Below are 16,727 nucleotides of genomic sequence, written 5' to 3' on the forward strand. Positions count from 1 at the left end.
GAGGCGTCCGACAAGGAGAAGAGGAGACGAGACGAAGGTAAAGGTGAAAATGCCGTTCTGTTTCAGTTCCCATCTAACGGACCTTTACGAGGAAATCTCCGAAGCTACAGGACCCCCACTGCGAGCAGTCTAGTTTTGGGAAACCATTTGGCATGCTTTATGCGATTCATACATGTACAAAGTACAAAGCACGCATCTCCATACTCTCATTATTAATTATAAGGGTTTTGGCCGAGATCCCCGCCAATGGTGTCAATCCCCATGGGCCATTTGCCCCATAGGCGCCTCGCTTAGGGGAGTGAAAATCGCCGAGAGGAAACCCCCAAAACGAAGCGACGCGTTTGGCAGGGGGGGGTGTGGGGGACGTTCCACGACGGTAATTGACAATGATTGGCCCCGGAGCGATAGGCCGAGAGGGGCGGGCCCCAGCCAGTGACCTGGGGCTCGGCTCAGCTGGAGAACCGTGCGACCACTCGGAGCATGGGAAATGGTGGGGAGGGGGTTCCAGGGTTTATCCGGGGACGGGCCCGCGGGCCGGCGGGAGGTGTGGCGGTTGGACGAAAACGGTATAGTATGACCCAATCGTTGTGAGAGATGTCCACCCCCCCACTAACGGATCAACGCCCCTGTAGCGCCGCAGGGGAACTCCGTACAACGTAGGTACCTAGGTACTTGGTAGGTACCCTACCGTGTAGAAAGTTCCCCGTACTATCGTGCTGGGCAGGGAAGCGACACCCCGGGGAGTGAAAGCCGACCAGGTGGGTGGACCGGATCGCCAAGGCATTGATTTGCTCTCACAGTCTCACTCCACACAACGGAAAGGAGATGCTAGCTAGCCGGTGCTCTCGAAGGGGAGACCGGGAAAGAATGGGCAGCGTACAACGTACAATGTATGTACGGGTGTATGTTGTACATACGTCTGCCGTTTGCCTGCGGGCCGCGAGGTGGTATCAGGGTACGTTGTATCAGGGCGTTTAATCTATTCGGCATCTGGGTGGGATGTACCCGCAAGTACGTTGTAGGTTTGTAGGTACGATGATGGGGGATCGAAAAGGCGGAGGGAAAAAGTTAAGAAGAAGATAATTGTGGGAACCGGGGGTTTGTCCCGGGGGTTTGTGGCATGACGGCAGCGAATGCAACCGCCTACGATGATAAAGCCTTCGGGAGGCCCCGGGCATACACTCGGAGGCCGTTTCTAAAAGGTCTTTTGAAAGGTCTTCCCATCAGGTTTGGTCAGCAGGGACACCTAGGAGCTGCTTTTGTCTTCCTTTTTTTCTTGTTCTTTTTCTTTTCATAACGGATTCCTCGAAAGGGGGAGCTCGACATGACTTGACCGAACCTAGGTCCCGTTGAAAAGAGGAGGACACTAGCCCAGGCCAAAGCTGAATCTCATACACCGAAGCTCACCATCGGATCGAGAGGAGTACGACGACAACGAAGACGAACAACGACGACGACGACGACGACGAGAAAAAAGGTTGATAACCAATCAGCAAAGACGCATTGCATGCGAGGATTGTTGCATCGGGCTACACGACAGCAGCACATTCTATTCTCCGAAGCCCCCGCCCGCCGCCTGTCCTCTGGGTACCGCTTCGGGAAGGGTCACGAGGTGTCGCATTCTCAGCTCAACTGTCCTCCCCCCACTGGCCAACTGGACGGTTACTTGTTCTGAGGGGAGAGAGAACTTGGCTTCACTGAGAAGAGAAGGGGAAAGAGAAAGACGGAACGAGACAGACGAGAGTGACACTCACACGGCAACTTGCTGGGCAGAGATCTTCGACCATAGCTCCTCTCACGCCTACGACCTTGACACCTGTCACCAGACATTACTCTCTTCTTTTTTCTTGGTTTTTTTTTTCTTGTTTTTTTTTTCTTGTCCCCTTATTCCACTATCGGTCAACCATCGACGTGTTTTTCCTCTGCGGCTCTTTTCCGTCTTGGAATCACGGAAGACCCCGAGCAACAAACGCCACACATCAGAGGGACTCTCGCCCTAACCGACCCCACTGATTCAAAAGACATTTTGGTGCGTTCCAGTGGGCTGTTCCCCCCTGTATTTTTGGCGCTACACACAAGGGCCATTGAGTGAGAGCTTGGTGGCAAACCAGTTGAGAGGACCGACCAAACACGACACCAGACGCGAGCAGGGTTCATCGCACCAGCTGCAAGCCATAGCTCCTCGATCCCAAGCAGGAGGGTCCCAAGTCAGCGAGACGACAGCAGTAGCTAGCGTCTTGTCCGGAGAATTTCTTTCTTTTTTTTTTTTTTTTTTTTTTCTCTTCGTCTCGTTCCCCCCTCGTCTTTCCGCCCTCCTCTCCTGACAGGACGACCGTTTGTGCACGGCGCATGGAGCGTGAATTGGTCACATCGGGGCCCGTTCTCAGTACCAGGCGAAGAAAGGGAGGGAAAACGAGGACGAGGAAAAGGAAAAGAAGTCCAAACGGGAAAAGACGAAACGAGCTGTGGACCAGCTTGTGAAAAGAACATTGAAAAATTGAGACAAAAAGAAAGGAAAAAAGAAACCGAAAGGGAACACGAACACGAAGATTCGAGACCGAGTCCGACACCCGAGCACATCCCCCCCCGAGACAGACCCTACAAAAACTGGTCGGATGGTTTTCGCCCGTTGGGGCTCAGGCCCGAGTCGGACGCGCCCCGCGACAGGGGATGTCCCAGTGGTGGAAGAGGAGGAAGGGCAGGGACGGGGGTATGACCACGGGCACGAGCATGAGCATGCGCATGACAATGACAATGAGCATGACCAGAGCCACGGAGGTGCAGCAAATCCAGTAGGTGCAAGTGCAGATGCAGGCCCAGGTCATGGAGGTGGAGGTGGGAGCGCCAGTGGCAGCGCCAGTGGGAGTGGTGGTGCCAGGGTCCTGGTCCTGGGGGGAAATGGGGGTGGGGGCAGCAGAAGCGGAGGGAGAGGCGGAGGCGGAGGAACTGGAGCCATTACCAAAGGGGCCAAGGCGAAATTGGCGGCGACTCTGGGGAAAAGGATCGGAAAGACGAGCCGCAGAACCAGGAGACTGGCAAATAATAAGACGACAACGACGCCGCCATCTGGGGACCCCGGTGTTGGTGCTGGTGTGAACGGCGCTGACATTGCCACTGGCTCGGGCTCCGGCTCTGTCTCTGCTTCTGGCGTTTTTGGGGCGACCAGGCCTCCATTACACCATTTGCCGTCTTCCTCCTCTGCGTCTGCTGCGACGACTGCATCTGCCACTTCGTCCTCCTCTTCCGCCGCAGACGTTGGCATCACCACCGGCGCCGCCGCTTCGCCCACATCTCCTTTACCACCGTCATTCTCGCCCCTCTCTCCCGTTCTGCCTCTCAGCAGCAGCACGCGAGCCACGCGATCTTCCACCCGGAGGACACGATCTTCGACTTCCACCTCGACTTCGTCCACGGCGGCGGCAGCAACAGCAACAGCAGCAAACCCGACCGCGGCACAGCCGCCGCCCCCGGCCCCTCAGGTCTCCGCTGCCGCGGTGCACCGCAAGGCTTTCAAAAACATGGAACCGCCCGTCGTGTCGTTTTACGGCACCGAGCCCATCGCCCTGCCCCCGCGCTTCGCCAGCGTCAAGAAGCGATTGATCGCCGGCCACGAGGATGCCGTCGAGGCGTCGTGGCACCGCCTGTTGGCCGCCCTCAGGGAAGAGATCGCCGACATCCAGAAGCGCGGTTCCGACCTCATCCCCACCATCAATTACGCCGACATCAACGATCCCGTGCGCGTCGACGCCTTCGCCCACCGCCTCCGACGTTATGGCGTGGCCGTGATCCGCGGCGTCGTGCCGGCCAACGAGGCCGAGACGTGGGTGCGCGAGACGCACGACTACCTGGACAAGAACCGCGACTTCAAACCCCCCGCGCTGCACGACCCGACCTGCATCGACCTCTTCTGGACCCCCGTCCAGGTGCGGGCGCGCGCCCACCCCAACGTGCTGCGGGCGCAAAAATTCGCCATGTCCTTCTGGGAGTCGACCGACGACCTGCACATCGCGCGCCGCCCCATCAGCTACGCCGACCGCCTGCGCATCCACAACGACCGGCTCGGCGCCGTCGGCCAGCAGAACGGCAACTCGGCCGCCGACTCGCTCAGCGCCAGCGCCTCGTCGACCGTCATCGCGCAGATCGACTCGGGCAGCCTCGAGCGCTGGGAACCCGACGGCTACGGCCGCGGCGGCGGCACCTACGAGCCCATCTTCCGCGGCGACTGGGAGTCGTACGACCCGTGGGACCCGTCCGGCCGCGTCAGCGCCACCACCGACCTCTACAACGGCGCCGGCGCCTGCAGCATCTTCCGCATGTTCCAGGGCATCCTGGCCCTGACCAGCGTCGAGCAGGGCATGGTGCGCGTGCTGCCGTCGCCCAAGCTGGTGGCCGCCTACTTCCTCCTCCGGCCCTTCTTCTCGCCCAGGCGCGGCCCGCCCGAGCAGCCCGACGGCGGCAAGGCCGACCAGTGGGAGGCCTACCTCGACGCCTCCAACTGGGCCCTCGACCGCGAGCCCACCACCGTCATCCACGGCGCCGTGCCGGGCCACGCCCAGCGCATCACCGAGCGTTGGCACCCGCACCTGCACATGCGCCGCAGCCTCGTGTCGCTGCCGAGCCTGCAGGCCGGCGACTACGTCATCTGGCACTGCGACGAGGCCTACTCCATCATCAGCGGCGGCACCCGCCTGGGCGTGCCGCCGTCGATGCAGACCGGGTCGTCCAACGAGCTCTCCCTGCTGACCTACCTCCCCGTGTCGCCCCTGACGCAGACGAACGCGCTGTTCCTCGCCCGCCAGCGCAAGGCCTTCCAGACCGGCCAGCCGGGTCCCGATTTCGACACCCTCGCCGGCCTGGGGCACGAGGCGTCGCACATGGACCGGCCGGACGCGAAGACGATCGAGGCGTATGGTGGTGTCGACGGCCTGCGGGCTATGGGGTTGGCGCCTTGGGACGTCGACCCGGCTGATCCGGCGCCGCCGCCGCAAAGTGCCAGCAGCAACAATAACAACAACAACAACAACGACAACAACCCGGATGCGATGGACGTCGACTCGGACAGTGCCAATGTCAAGACGGCCCGGACTTCCAGGAGCAGTAGCAACAGCAACGCCGCGTTCGAGAGCGGGTCGGTTTCGCCGGGCCAGGCCGACTCGGAGACGGAGCTTCTGCGCCTGGCGAACATCATCCTGTTTCCGAGCCGGTATGACTTTTACATTCCCAACGGGGGTCGCGGGTTGAGCGGGAGCGGAGATCGCACCCCGCGCGCTGGGCTTGGGACCATGAACGCGGTGAATGGGAATGGCAGTGGCCACAGTACCGTCAACGGAATCGGTCACGGAATCGGTCACGGCAACGGCAACGGAAACGGCAACGACAGTGAAAACGGCCTGAAGAGCCCCCCCGCCACCACCACCGCCACCATCCCCGGCCCGTCCCACCCGATACCCAAAACGACGCTCGCGTCGGGCGTGCCGAGGGCGGCGGCCACGAACGGGGCAAAGACCTGACGGCGTTGGTTGAAGGGGCGATGGAGGCGCGGCCTCACCAGCCGGTTCCCGGACGGAAGCGCAGCGGACGAGCACGACGACCGTGACAACGACGACCTCGAGCTTGACGATGCACCTCCCGCCGCGGGGGAGCCGGCGGTGGAGAAGAAGGCCACGACTGTCTCTGCCAAGGGGGACGACGGAGATGCGACGCGGGGTGTTGTCCCTGCTTCTGACTTGACTACGACTGATACGACTACTACTGCCACCACAACGGCGACGACGACGACGAGGACGACGACACATGCACCTACTGAGGAGAAGGAGATTTTGGTGACGACCAAGGGGAAGGAGACGGAGCCGATCGTGCCGGCCGTGACCGTCACCATTACGGAGAAGGAGGTTGCGTAAAGGGGCATCGGGTGCACCTTTTGCAGCCCTTTCCCCCTAGTTCACCGCCACACACTCATCAACTCGTCGTTGTGTTTTCTTTTATCAGTCACTTTTAGTTAGAAGTTGGGGATCCTCGCATCTTTGGCGCTGTCCTTTATGCAGCGGAGCGGAGACGATGATCGGAGAGAGGAAGGATTCGCCCCTTCAACGTGACGCCAGATGGCACCCTATTATGCGCCTGGAGAGAACGTGCTTGTTTCTTATGATTGGAGATGATTTCTGGGAAGGGAGAAGAAGGTGTAGAGATGTGCGTGGGGGACCTTTTTTTCTTTTTTTTCTTTTTGTTGTATTCCAATACCATGGAGGGGTGGGCATGAGAGAACCAGGGCTTCTTCTTTCTTTTTACTTTTCCTCTTCTTCTTTCCTTTCTTTCAAGAAACAAGTGTGTTTTACTTTACTTTTACTTTGACAAGAGGAGGGAGAATCGGGGCCAAATGCGGACTATGGGACACGGATGGATGGTGCAGGAGTAGAGATGGCATAATGGTTCTTGGATTCGAACTAGAGACACGGAGCATAGTCCATGCCCAATGAGTTAGTGAGGATGAGAAAGAAAGAGAGGAATATGAAGAGAACAGAATCACCCCGGACTGGACATCGTGTGTGTGTGGGTGGCTTGAATAGGGGCTGGGGGTGTGGATGATCCCGTTGGTGGAATACAGATGCAGCGGGAGGACATCCCGTGCCAGTAACACGAGAAAACGCGGAACGCATCCCCCCGTCTCTGCCTGTCCCCTTGTCCTTTTGTCTCTTTCTCTCCATACATGTAAACAACGGAGTGCGCGGTGGCCTTCCGTTCTTGGTGGTGCGGGAGGACTCGTTCCATGTTCCCCGTTTCGTGTTTTGTTCCTATGTTCGGCAGCTATCATGTTTCACTTCGGACCATTGTAATTAATCAAGACGCGTGCCCATCTTGTCCATGCCTACATGTAGTTTACGTTGTTTGGGATCCATTGTCTACTCTGTCTGGTATCTAGGCCGGCTGGTTCCCTGCGGCTGCCACCAAACTGCCAACCCGCGATGTGGGGGACCGGATATCAAGGACGAGCACTCAACTGGGTTAGACGAGATCCATCAGCCGGGGCAGTCCCTCTACCCCGGACCACGATCCTGGGGAGGTGTGATTCATTATGCTTGATGAGGTATATATTCGTAATCTCTGCTTGGATTGTTCCCCCCCCCCCCCCTTGGCTGTCACGGGGACAAGACTCGTCACTGCAATTTCAACTCTTTCCCCAGATGGGCCTGCGGAAGGCCGGAGTTTGATCACGGAGTCATCTCCGTAGATCGGTAAAGAGCACGGCTGGAATAGAGGCATCACGGGTTCCTGGACGCTAATGAGCTAATGAATCTCTGAACCAGACTTGTGTTGTTAACCTGATGCCGTCACGACTCACAACAGGTATCACCCATGAGAATCCCCAGTCCTTTCTTGATGCGAGTATTCGACTGTGATGCATTAGGGAATATGTCCGGCATCACATGGCTCTGTTCCCTGCATGTGGGCATACATGGGGTCAGAACTTTCCACGCGGCATGCCCGTCACTCTAGTAGGATGGCAGAAGATGATGTGCTCTGGGCTTCTACGTACACACCCTCTGGTGGAAGCTCTCCCGCGAGGCCTTTACGTTTTCCGAATGTCAGCTAAGTTACATCTGGGTGTACAGACATCCTGCACTTCCAGCTTGGCACCATCTTGGTGTTGAAGAAGATTGCTGTATTGATGTGAATGAGATGGGACGAAGGGTTTAGGGGAAAGCTTCGCCATTTGTCTAATACACTTGACTCCTTCAAAGCCTCGATTGTTGGCTACGGGTTCTGTAGTTCCAATTCCTTTATATCGTTGTCATCGACGCCAACTCCTAACTTGGTGATGAAACTACAAGGGAGTGATTTGTGTTGTTTCTGCTCATCTTTTTACTTAAATCCCGGTTTACATTCGAGGTAAATTGTCGATTATCCGTAGATATAAACACCAGACTAATATCCCCTTAGAGACTGAACTTTCTGCAGCTACCATGGCATGTCCGTCTCATAGAAGATAATGCTCTGGTATTGTATCTGAGCGGTTTAAGCCAACGTGATGCTCTCAACAGCTACTCTAGACATTGTCAATTAATGCTTCTTACAGCATGCCGACGCTCAATTCGGCGTTTGGACAAACTAACATATTAAGGTCTAGATTGCGTTAGTATGCGAAATTTATGTGAATATCACAAGCAGAACCAGATCCCGTTAACGCAGCGCATATTAATAAGGGCGGGTTGATAGCATATAGGACGGGTTCATCTAGGGTTCTAACACCGTAACACGCCTCTGTGCTCCGTATTATACCAATATAAGTCATAACCTTGAACATGGTCTTTCCAGACATGAATTAGCAAGTTCTGAACATGATGCCTCGGCTCCAAGCAAAGGCTGCTTGCAACCAGACCAAGCACGAGGGCTTACTTACCGTTGAGAGATTGGCGCCCCGGGAACCATGCAGAGTAGAGTACCCATCCATAGCTTCGAAGAGGAGATATTACTAACATTAAAAGCCGAGGAACTCAATACTGTAGAGTCAATTAAGGAAATCCAAGGGAGCAGAACATAGATGGCGATGGGTGATAGTTGTCTACCACCGGGGTCGCAACCAGCGAAACATTGACAATCTAGAACTTTCAACCCCCCATCGTATCCTGGTCCAGGCGAGCTTTGTTCGAAAAAGGGCTAAAAGGTTCAACAGCGATATTTCTCATGGCGCCGCATCCTGTGGAGGTTATAGAGATTTCGGGTCATGAAAATGAAAGACCGTCAGCAAGAGCTTCGACAAGGAAGGTAACTTGAGCTTAAAAGGATCCATGAATCAACCCTAACAATTAAAGAATGAAAAAACCAGAACAACAAAGTGGACTTTACAACTAACTGCGGTCGAGCTCAGTGCTGCGTCGAGCGTACCGTTTTGAAGTGAATATGGTGGTCAAAACACGATACTCTGATGTCAAAAGCACTGCCGAACAATGGTCGTTTATCAGGATACGCCGGAATATCTGTATTTCTTGGCTATATGTCCGCATGACGACGTATTGATGGCGATATAAACTTTGTTCTGAAACCTCAACTGTATGTGCGTGGGTTCAGGTTGGGGGGCTCTTATAGAGGACCTATGAAAAGGGGGAGAAAACAAAAAAAGAAGAAAAAGATACAATAAAAATAAATAAACAAAGGGTCTTACCTACATGTAGGCACCTGTACGGAATGCTAGTTTATGCAATTCCCGCCAACGGGAACATGGCAGTCATATTTGATGGGGGCGCATGCTGTCCTTTGCCCGACGGCCACTAATAAGGCCGGTAAGACTCATAATGCAAGGTAATATGAAGTTGGGCTGCCGTGCATATCGCGGATCGAATGATAACGTGCACTGGGCAGACTGTTAGGTCTTAAGGTGGCCATAACGAGAGCCGTGCCTCTATAAGAGCGTGCGGTCTTAAGGGGCAACGTCCACACGTCACTCCGACTCTCACTCACATATCCCTCGCTTTGCGTCTCTTAGGTTGGTGAAATACTGTCCCAAACCAAGCACACCTTATCACTGATAGCTAACATATTTACTTCTAGTCTTGCTCAATCATAGACGGTCAGGCTCGAGCGAACTTCATGGCTGAATTGGATGCGATGATACGAGAAGCGACCGACAAGGACAGAATCATTTCCAGGTTGACTGGTGATATCGAAACGTTGAAGTCACTGTCCCAACGAGGTTCGAGCTCGCGGATGAAAAGGGGAAAAGCAGCGGCGCAGGACGTCCATACCCAGATCATGGAGTTAGAGGAACAGGCGGCCCGACACAGAGAGAGTTCACGAGTGTTATGGCTGAAGATCAACGAAATGCAGGCGCAACCGCAAAACCGTGGGCCACCAGTAGCTAGGTAACATGGTTCGCTTCTTCTGGGTCGCTGGACATATGCTATGGGTGGGGGACTGTCCCTTTTGTCAACTGGTCAATCGTAGCCCGAGCCTGCTGCAGCAAGCGCTGGATCTCTTCCTCGCGCCCTTCCACGTGCAGATTGTTCTCGTCGAGATACTGGGCAAAGCGCCGCGATACTTCCAAGCGCCGGTCCACGTCTGCCTGTAGCTGTACATCGTCAGGGACAGGAATGTCGCATAGTCCCGTTATGTTGGGCATGACGGTTTCCCAGAAAACAAAGTCCAGCTCCGCCGGATCTATCAGTATGTGGGACAATGACCAAGCCAGGGCGTCTCTGGAGCCCCACTCGGCTGCGAGCTGCGCGTGGTACCTCGACTTGTCCTTCATGGAAGAAAGAACACGCGTGAACTCGGACGGTAGGCCGGCTAGGCCCGAGTCGTTGCCTGTGATCCACGTCGGAGGGGCGAAGGCACACGGCGGGACGCTTGCCGTGTACTCCCAATCGATGATGCCGCATATGGTAAGCTCATCGTCCACGAGGATGTTGCCAGGGCGAAGGTCGGGGTGTGCTAGGAAGAAGGACCGGGCGGTCGAGTGGATGCCCATTCTGGCCTGGACCTCTGGCTGGCAGATAAATCGTTGCGCAAACTCCTCTCGCTCAGCCTGCTCACGGTCCAAATCCTTGTGGGGCATTGTCCAAATGTGTTGGAGGATGCGAAGTTGCTCATCGAGGAATTCTTTCGCGCTCGCAGTCACGATGCGCGAGACGCTGTATCCGGCCGCCTGGAGTTCGTTCTTGCGGATGGAGAAGGCGCCGACAATGTCTGGTGGATTTTCGGGTTCGCCATCCTCGTTGTTGCTGCTGCGTGGCATGAGCGAGCCCCCTCGTGTGAAGGAGAGCTTGCGAAGTTCGGCAAAGACGTCAACTAGTTGCTCGAGAAAAAGCCGACGACGGGGTTCTGGGCTGGTCTCGAGCGCGTCTCTGGTTAATGGCTGGCCTTTGATTTGTTCCATAATGATAAAGACTTGAAGCTCCGAGGTATGTCGACAGAGTTTGCTCCTCCCGTAGGAATAGACCCGGGGAACCGGAATATTCGTATGCCGTCGGACGTATCTGCGAAGAGGTTAGACTGAGTTGAGGTAGTTAGTACGTTTCGACCTGAAAGACGACTGCACTGACTGCATTGTACAAACTTCGCTTCGTACTTTGTCCCACGCATCGTGTACTGCTGGCTGAAGAGGAAGCCGCACGACGCGCGTAGAGCCGTCGGTAAATTCGAGGACGAAGCAGCCGTTGAAACTACCCCGGTACCGCGCCTTGATTTCGCATGGCAGACGCTTGCTGTGGTGCTGCGTCCCTAATGCCCGGATGGCGTCTTCGTTGACTGACTCGAAGAATGTGTGGCTGCGACGATAGATCTGCTGCTCCGTCAAGGGCCATGCATGTTGAAGCGTAAGTGCCGGGGTTGCCGACTGTTGAAGCCCGGTGGTGAGGGCTCGTAAGAGTCGAACGAGGTTGTAAAAAAATCCAGTGGAGGATGTCCAGATTGTTGAGAAGAAAGCTGAGAGACTGCGTCGAGAAAACAAGAACATGGCGTTACATAAAAGGGAGGCTTGTCGCTCGGCACGTGTATCCAAAGGAAGCGAATCGTGGAGAGTTGCATGTGAGACTGAGAGAGGTCGCGGGTTACGACGCGTTGGCGGTCAACATGTCTCGACCGACCTAGGTACCGTAGCCAAGAACGGGGGACCGAACCACGGGGACCCACAGGTCGGCGCTGATTGGTGCGCAGCCATTACCCGTGCCACGCCCCACTTATTTTGGTTCGTTTGGCGCAGGCTGTGTTGGTGAAGCCTGCCACACTGGGCCATCTGTCACGACTGCCAAAGGCCGTCAGCGCCTGTCCCGGCATTTTCTCAGCCGCGCTCGATACGTCAACCTTGTCCCTGACCTCGACCATAAGGCTGCCCCTGTCACACTGAAAACACGTGAGCCTGTTTTCTGTGTTTCTATTGGCTGGACTAGCCCTATATTCCTCGCGTGGAAAAGGGGTAGATATATTTAGAACACCCACACCTTCCTGTTCTTCTTTCCTTTATATAACGAATATAATCATATATCTATTAAATCTCTGCTCCGGCCGGATCACACGCCCGTTAATCCAATAGTTATAAGCCCGGGTGGTAGTATTTATTACTAGTAACTTTTAGCTGATCTATCACCTATATATTATTACTACCCGTTACGTATGCTTCTACAGCTAATTAAGGAGTATCTACCCTACTTTCTCGCTCAGAAAAGCCCTTATTCGCTAAACCCCTGCTATAAACTATATCCACGAAGCTTAAAGTCACCGCTAAAGCGCTCGGTATCCCGCGGCTGGAGTCTACTAGGTAATAGGCCGATTAGATCTTCTATATTAAGTTATATACGCAGGGTATAAAGGTCTAGGCCTTACTCGACCCTAACGGGCTAGAGTAGCTAGACGACCGACCCGAGTACGTTATACCTATATCTATCGACTAGCTACGCGAAAAACATACCCAGGTTATTAACGGGGTGCCGACCCCTCCTACCACGTCGGAACTAATCGAGCTCGCTAAGCTAAAAGGCTATAAGGTTACGGCACGTAATTAAAAGCTCGCCCGATCGATTAAGGCGCTTAATAAAGCTAATTATATACTTAAAGCGACTATCGAAACCTTTACCTATTAATAAGCTGTTCTTTATAATACCAGAGGGCTTAGTCAAAATAGCGGAACCAGCGGCCTTAGCACTGGCGGCGCGGGTTAAGGGGGCCTAAAATAACCACTGTCAGCACCTATATCAAGAACCAGAGCTCCGGTAACTTACTATAGCACGTTTAAGTGACGAAAAACGGCTATTTAAGGAAGATAAGAAGAAAAAAAAAATCCGAGAGATTAGGCGAGGCACGAAAAAATAACGGAAAATCGTTAAAAAGAGGCCGTGGTTATAGGAGGGAAAAGAAGGCTCCGAGAAGGCTGAAAACCCTTTTATTTATATCCGGCACCTCCCCTATCTACTAATTACTTTAAATAGCATTTTCCTTTATTATTTACTACTATTATTATTACTCTTTCTTATTTTACAGCTCCCATACCTGCCTTTTAACTCGACTTCAAAGAATCCGTAACTACTCTTTAAAGCTATTTTAAGATTAACTATAAGGCGCCGGCGAGGTTAGGCTAAGCAATTACTAAGCTAATCAGGGCATAGTAATTAGGGGGTGTATCGCACTAAAAACACGTGAGCCTGTTTTCTGTGTTTCTATTAGCTGGACTAGCCCTATATTCCTCGCGTGGAAAAGGGGTAGATGTATTTAGAACACCCACACCTTCCTGTTCTTCTTTCCTTTATGTAACGAATACAATCATACATCTATTAAATCTCTGCTCCGGCCGGATCACACGCCCGTCAATCCAACAGCCCCGCGTGGCCTCCCACAAGAACGCTCCTCCTCATCCTGCGGCTATTGCTCGACTCGGACAGCCACCTTATGGCATCGTCACCGCAGCTATTACATCAGATTCTGGCCGAGATATCATCTGCTCATAACTCGAAATGTAAGGCGACAGCTGGACCCTTCAAGGGTGGGTCCAACATTGTCTACGCGATTCAGTCCGACCGCGGGAAACGTTGGTGTCTCCGCATACCACTGGATGCTGACGCTGCCTGGCTTGCTGCCAGGGGCGCACGTCTTTTAAGACGTCTAAAAGAGCAACAGCCAGCACTTCAAGTTCCAGCCATCATCTATACATCAGAGCGTTATACGATACTGGAATACCTGGCCGGGGCTCCTTTGGGGTCTTGGAACACACAGCTCTTGACAAGGGAGCGTCGTCGGGTACTTCTCGATCACTTGGCGTCATTCTTGTTCTCCCTATGGACATCAGATATTGTAACTATCGACGCTCTGGGTCAGATTATTTTGTCCAACTTATGAAATGATGTTGAGAGTAACTGTCCGCAGAACACAGAATAACCTACCGGGAATGGCTCAGAAAGGAGGTTGACCGAGGACTTCGTCGCACACTCCAAGCGAACTCGTCTTGGGGTAATCCGCTGCATTATCTCTATCGCCGCTCTAAGATTGAGGAACTTACACCTTATCCAGACGATGGCCGTCCTATAATCAAGCATGGAGACTTGAATGCGTGGAATGTTATTGTATGCGACAAAGGACTGTCTGGGTAAGTCTGATACTCCTCCTAGTTACTGGCAGCATTTCTCATTGGAGTAAGGGTCATCGATTGGGACACTGCCAAGCTAGCTCCCGCTCCTTCTGCTATCCAACACCCACTCTTCCTTGCAGACATTCCTGGATGGCGAAATGATCATGTTCCCGAGGGTATGACGTTTGAAGAAGATCGAGCGTACCTAGAATATGCAATCAGCAGGTTAGATGCACGTCTTGGAAGCCCACAGCGAATTCACGACCTCCTTCGCACCTCTTTTGAGCGGCAATTCCTAGAATTATCCCTTCATAACCAGCGGATCAACGAGCAGTATGTCAAGAGGAGGTTCGATCCTAGAGGGTGCACGGAGTAGGAAGTTAGCACTTGATCAGTTGGATGATTTTCTTTTAGCTCATGAATCAATGCAGGCTCTCCCTGCTGTAGTAGAGCTGCGGAGGAGCCTAAACCAGGACAGTATTAACCGGAGAGGAATACACTCGAGTTCGAAACAGGGACACCTCTACCAGCGTATGCATGTTCTATAGTCTTATTCAAAACCTTACACTTTCTGGGAATAACTTACGTGTCAGGACGGACGGATTTAACTTTGGATACCTATACCCATGTCGCAAAATTTCCTAATACAATGGAAATGCTCACAAGGCCGCTAAACCCTATCCGGATGAGGTCTTGAACACTTTGTTCAAAACATGGCCTTATGTAGGCCTAGCCCTCCAGACATAGCAGCATGCTTGATAAAAGTCAGAGCTTCACAGGACCCCGAGTTTTCCAGTGGGTATAGTCGTATGTGTTAGTCGAAAGCATTTTGGAGCCTTACGTATTACATCTTTCATTATAAAAGCGGCCTGGATTCAGATCATCCGAACAAAATGCAAGACGAATCAGCTGGGAATGGCTTCATCGAGTCATTGGACGCGGGCCAAGGTCGCCGAGCGTCCAGGTGCTCGGAATACTGTACATTACGCATCGGACCGGGCCGTTGCAGAGACCCCTAAAGTTCATTGGAATTTGATCTGACTGGATCACTTTTCTTTCTTCTTCTTTTTTTCTCTTTCTTTTCATGGTCCGCAATCGCAACAGGGAATCCAACAGTGGAGTCTGGTGAACTTGTCACACCGTTTCCATGTTCAAGTTTGGAAGGTCTTTTCAACCCCGTCTTCCAAAGCACAGGGCCAAGATGCAAGTGGGCGCTGACGGGACGCAATGTAACAGAACCAGCACAGTCAACAAGAATGGCCGATAGCCTGGAGAAGCCCCTGAAGAGATAACGGCGTCTATCCGAACATATGAATTCCCAGTGCAATTTCCTCCCCCCTGGCCTGTCCAGGCTGCTCTCCTAGGCTCAACCAACTTGTTTTGATTCCTCGCAGCTGCAGCTCTGCCGACGTGGCTAATGGCTATTTTTATCCGATTGAAGCGCCCAGGGGCCAGGGCCGGGAGCAGGCAAGGCAGGTCAGTCCTTTTAGAGCTTTAGGCTCAAGCGAACCGTCAGCAGATGCGATGCGCATGCCATGCGGCTTGCCCAGGTAATTATTTGTTTGTTCAATGTTCCCATGACGACGCCGACGGTCTGCTCCCCTTTCCTCCCACCTTTCCTCCTCTTCCAACTCTCCATCCTCCGTATATCAAGTCGCGTCGCAAAACTTCCGCGATCGCGCATCATCCCTGTCGCACAGAAAGAATCGCCAAAAGCGGTTTAACGTTGTCGCGAAACAACATTGTCGCATAGCGTCGCGTTTTTGTTATCGTCAATCATCTCAACTCCTTCCACCCTTCCTTTCCTTTCCTTCCCTTCTTTCCTTTCCTTTTCCTTCCCTCCCTCTCCTATTCAATTTCCCGCCGCCCCATCTGCATCCCATTCTCCATTCCAGCGCGCAACTTGTCTCCACGAATCCGCCCATTCCCCCCAGCCATCACAACATCCCCCATCGACCCGATTTCCGCCATGGTTCGCGAAGGCACCCGCTCGCAGACGGGCAATTCCAGGCCGCGCATCTTCCCCGCTGTCGAATCCGCGCCCGCTGCCGTGCGAAAACGCACCTCACAGGCCACCACCAAGACCAAGAAGACCGCCGAAGACCCCGTCCCCAAGGCTGCCAAGCCTACTGGAGTCACCAAGTCAAAGGCCAAGGTGACCAAGGGGCCCAAGAAGGCAAAGACGGAGACGGGCAACAAAGGCGCCCCCAAGACAGCAAAGGTGCGTCGCAAAATCCAACTCGATGCCGTCGATGGGGAAGCTATAGCCTATGCAGGATGACATGAGCTAACGTGCTTTCTTCTCGGGCAAAAGAAGGCCGTCTCGACTGCCGACAAATAAAGGTTGGGGGGGGTCACGAAGCGAATGTCGACAACGTAAGTCGGCTTGTGCCACTCTTCTTTCTGGCCTTTCCTCCACACATGCACTTTGCTTACTATTTTTATCCTGCGTCACAGATGTCAACGAGTCAACAAGGAGCTGGCGTTGGTTGCTTTGAGGCCCCGGTTTCTGCGCGCCTCTTCCAAGGTTAAGCGGATGGATGCCTTTTGTCTTTGTCACTGGATTTTCTGTTGCGGCGTGCTTGCTTTACTTAAATAGTGTTGTTCGGTAAATGGATCGATGTTTTGGGAATTATAAACTTGTAAGCAATGTATAAGTAGAGAGAATATCGTGAAA

At 53.6% G+C, this 16,727-nt stretch overlaps 7 protein-coding genes across 7 annotated transcripts; 4 read left to right on the forward strand and 3 right to left on the reverse strand.

Moving 5' to 3' along the window:
• Positions 1-252: 252 nt before the first annotated feature.
• Positions 253-784, reverse strand: SODALDRAFT_362232 (hypothetical protein; the record flags this gene model as incomplete). Its single annotated transcript, XM_028614440.1, has 2 exons — positions 253-609; positions 710-784. 2 exons carry the CDS (start codon positions 782-784, stop codon positions 253-255), a joined length of 432 nt encoding a protein of 143 aa, XP_028464232.1.
• Positions 785-3,341: 2,557 nt separating this feature from the next.
• On the forward strand, positions 3,342-5,510 carry SODALDRAFT_282162 (hypothetical protein; the record flags this gene model as incomplete). Its single annotated transcript, XM_028608326.1, has 2 exons — positions 3,342-5,048; positions 5,148-5,510. Coding segments are annotated over 2 exons (2,070 nt in total), but the record flags the coding sequence as incomplete, so codon positions are not given.
• A 526-nt stretch (positions 5,511-6,036) lies between these two features.
• On the reverse strand, positions 6,037-8,052 carry SODALDRAFT_362234 (hypothetical protein; the record flags this gene model as incomplete). Its single annotated transcript, XM_028614441.1, has 12 exons — positions 6,037-6,161; positions 6,395-6,443; positions 6,519-6,532; positions 6,603-6,804; positions 6,946-6,992; positions 7,046-7,052; positions 7,141-7,187; positions 7,340-7,430; positions 7,539-7,565; positions 7,613-7,658; positions 7,757-7,822; positions 8,024-8,052. 12 exons carry the CDS (start codon positions 8,050-8,052, stop codon positions 6,037-6,039), a joined length of 750 nt encoding a protein of 249 aa, XP_028464234.1.
• A 1,843-nt stretch (positions 8,053-9,895) lies between these two features.
• On the reverse strand, positions 9,896-11,449 carry SODALDRAFT_325766 (hypothetical protein; the record flags this gene model as incomplete). Its single annotated transcript, XM_028610015.1, has 2 exons — positions 9,896-10,970; positions 11,037-11,449. The coding sequence occupies 2 exons, from the start codon at positions 11,447-11,449 to the stop codon at positions 9,896-9,898; spliced, it is 1,488 nt and encodes a 495-aa protein (XP_028464235.1).
• A 1,772-nt stretch (positions 11,450-13,221) lies between these two features.
• On the forward strand, positions 13,222-14,173 carry SODALDRAFT_335530 (hypothetical protein). Its single transcript, XM_028612480.1, has 2 exons — positions 13,222-13,776; positions 13,849-14,173. Exons 1-2 carry the CDS (start codon positions 13,375-13,377, stop codon positions 13,858-13,860), a joined length of 414 nt encoding a protein of 137 aa, XP_028464236.1. The 5' UTR covers positions 13,222-13,374; the 3' UTR covers positions 13,861-14,173.
• On the forward strand, positions 13,955-14,507 carry SODALDRAFT_219541 (hypothetical protein). Its single transcript, XM_028607327.1, has 2 exons — positions 13,955-14,068; positions 14,145-14,507. The coding sequence occupies exons 1-2, from the start codon at positions 14,048-14,050 to the stop codon at positions 14,424-14,426; spliced, it is 303 nt and encodes a 100-aa protein (XP_028464237.1). The 5' UTR covers positions 13,955-14,047; the 3' UTR covers positions 14,427-14,507.
• Positions 14,508-16,019: 1,512 nt separating this feature from the next.
• On the forward strand, positions 16,020-16,688 carry SODALDRAFT_325767 (hypothetical protein; the record flags this gene model as incomplete). Its single annotated transcript, XM_028610016.1, has 3 exons — positions 16,020-16,271; positions 16,394-16,426; positions 16,650-16,688. 3 exons carry the CDS (start codon positions 16,020-16,022, stop codon positions 16,686-16,688), a joined length of 324 nt encoding a protein of 107 aa, XP_028464238.1.
• Between the last annotated feature and the right edge of the window lie 39 nt (positions 16,689-16,727).

Source organism: Sodiomyces alkalinus (genome assembly GCF_003711515.1).
Source record: "Sodiomyces alkalinus F11 unplaced genomic scaffold SODALscaffold_9, whole genome shotgun sequence".
NCBI classification, from domain to species: Eukaryota; Fungi; Ascomycota; class Sordariomycetes; order Glomerellales; family Plectosphaerellaceae; genus Sodiomyces; species Sodiomyces alkalinus.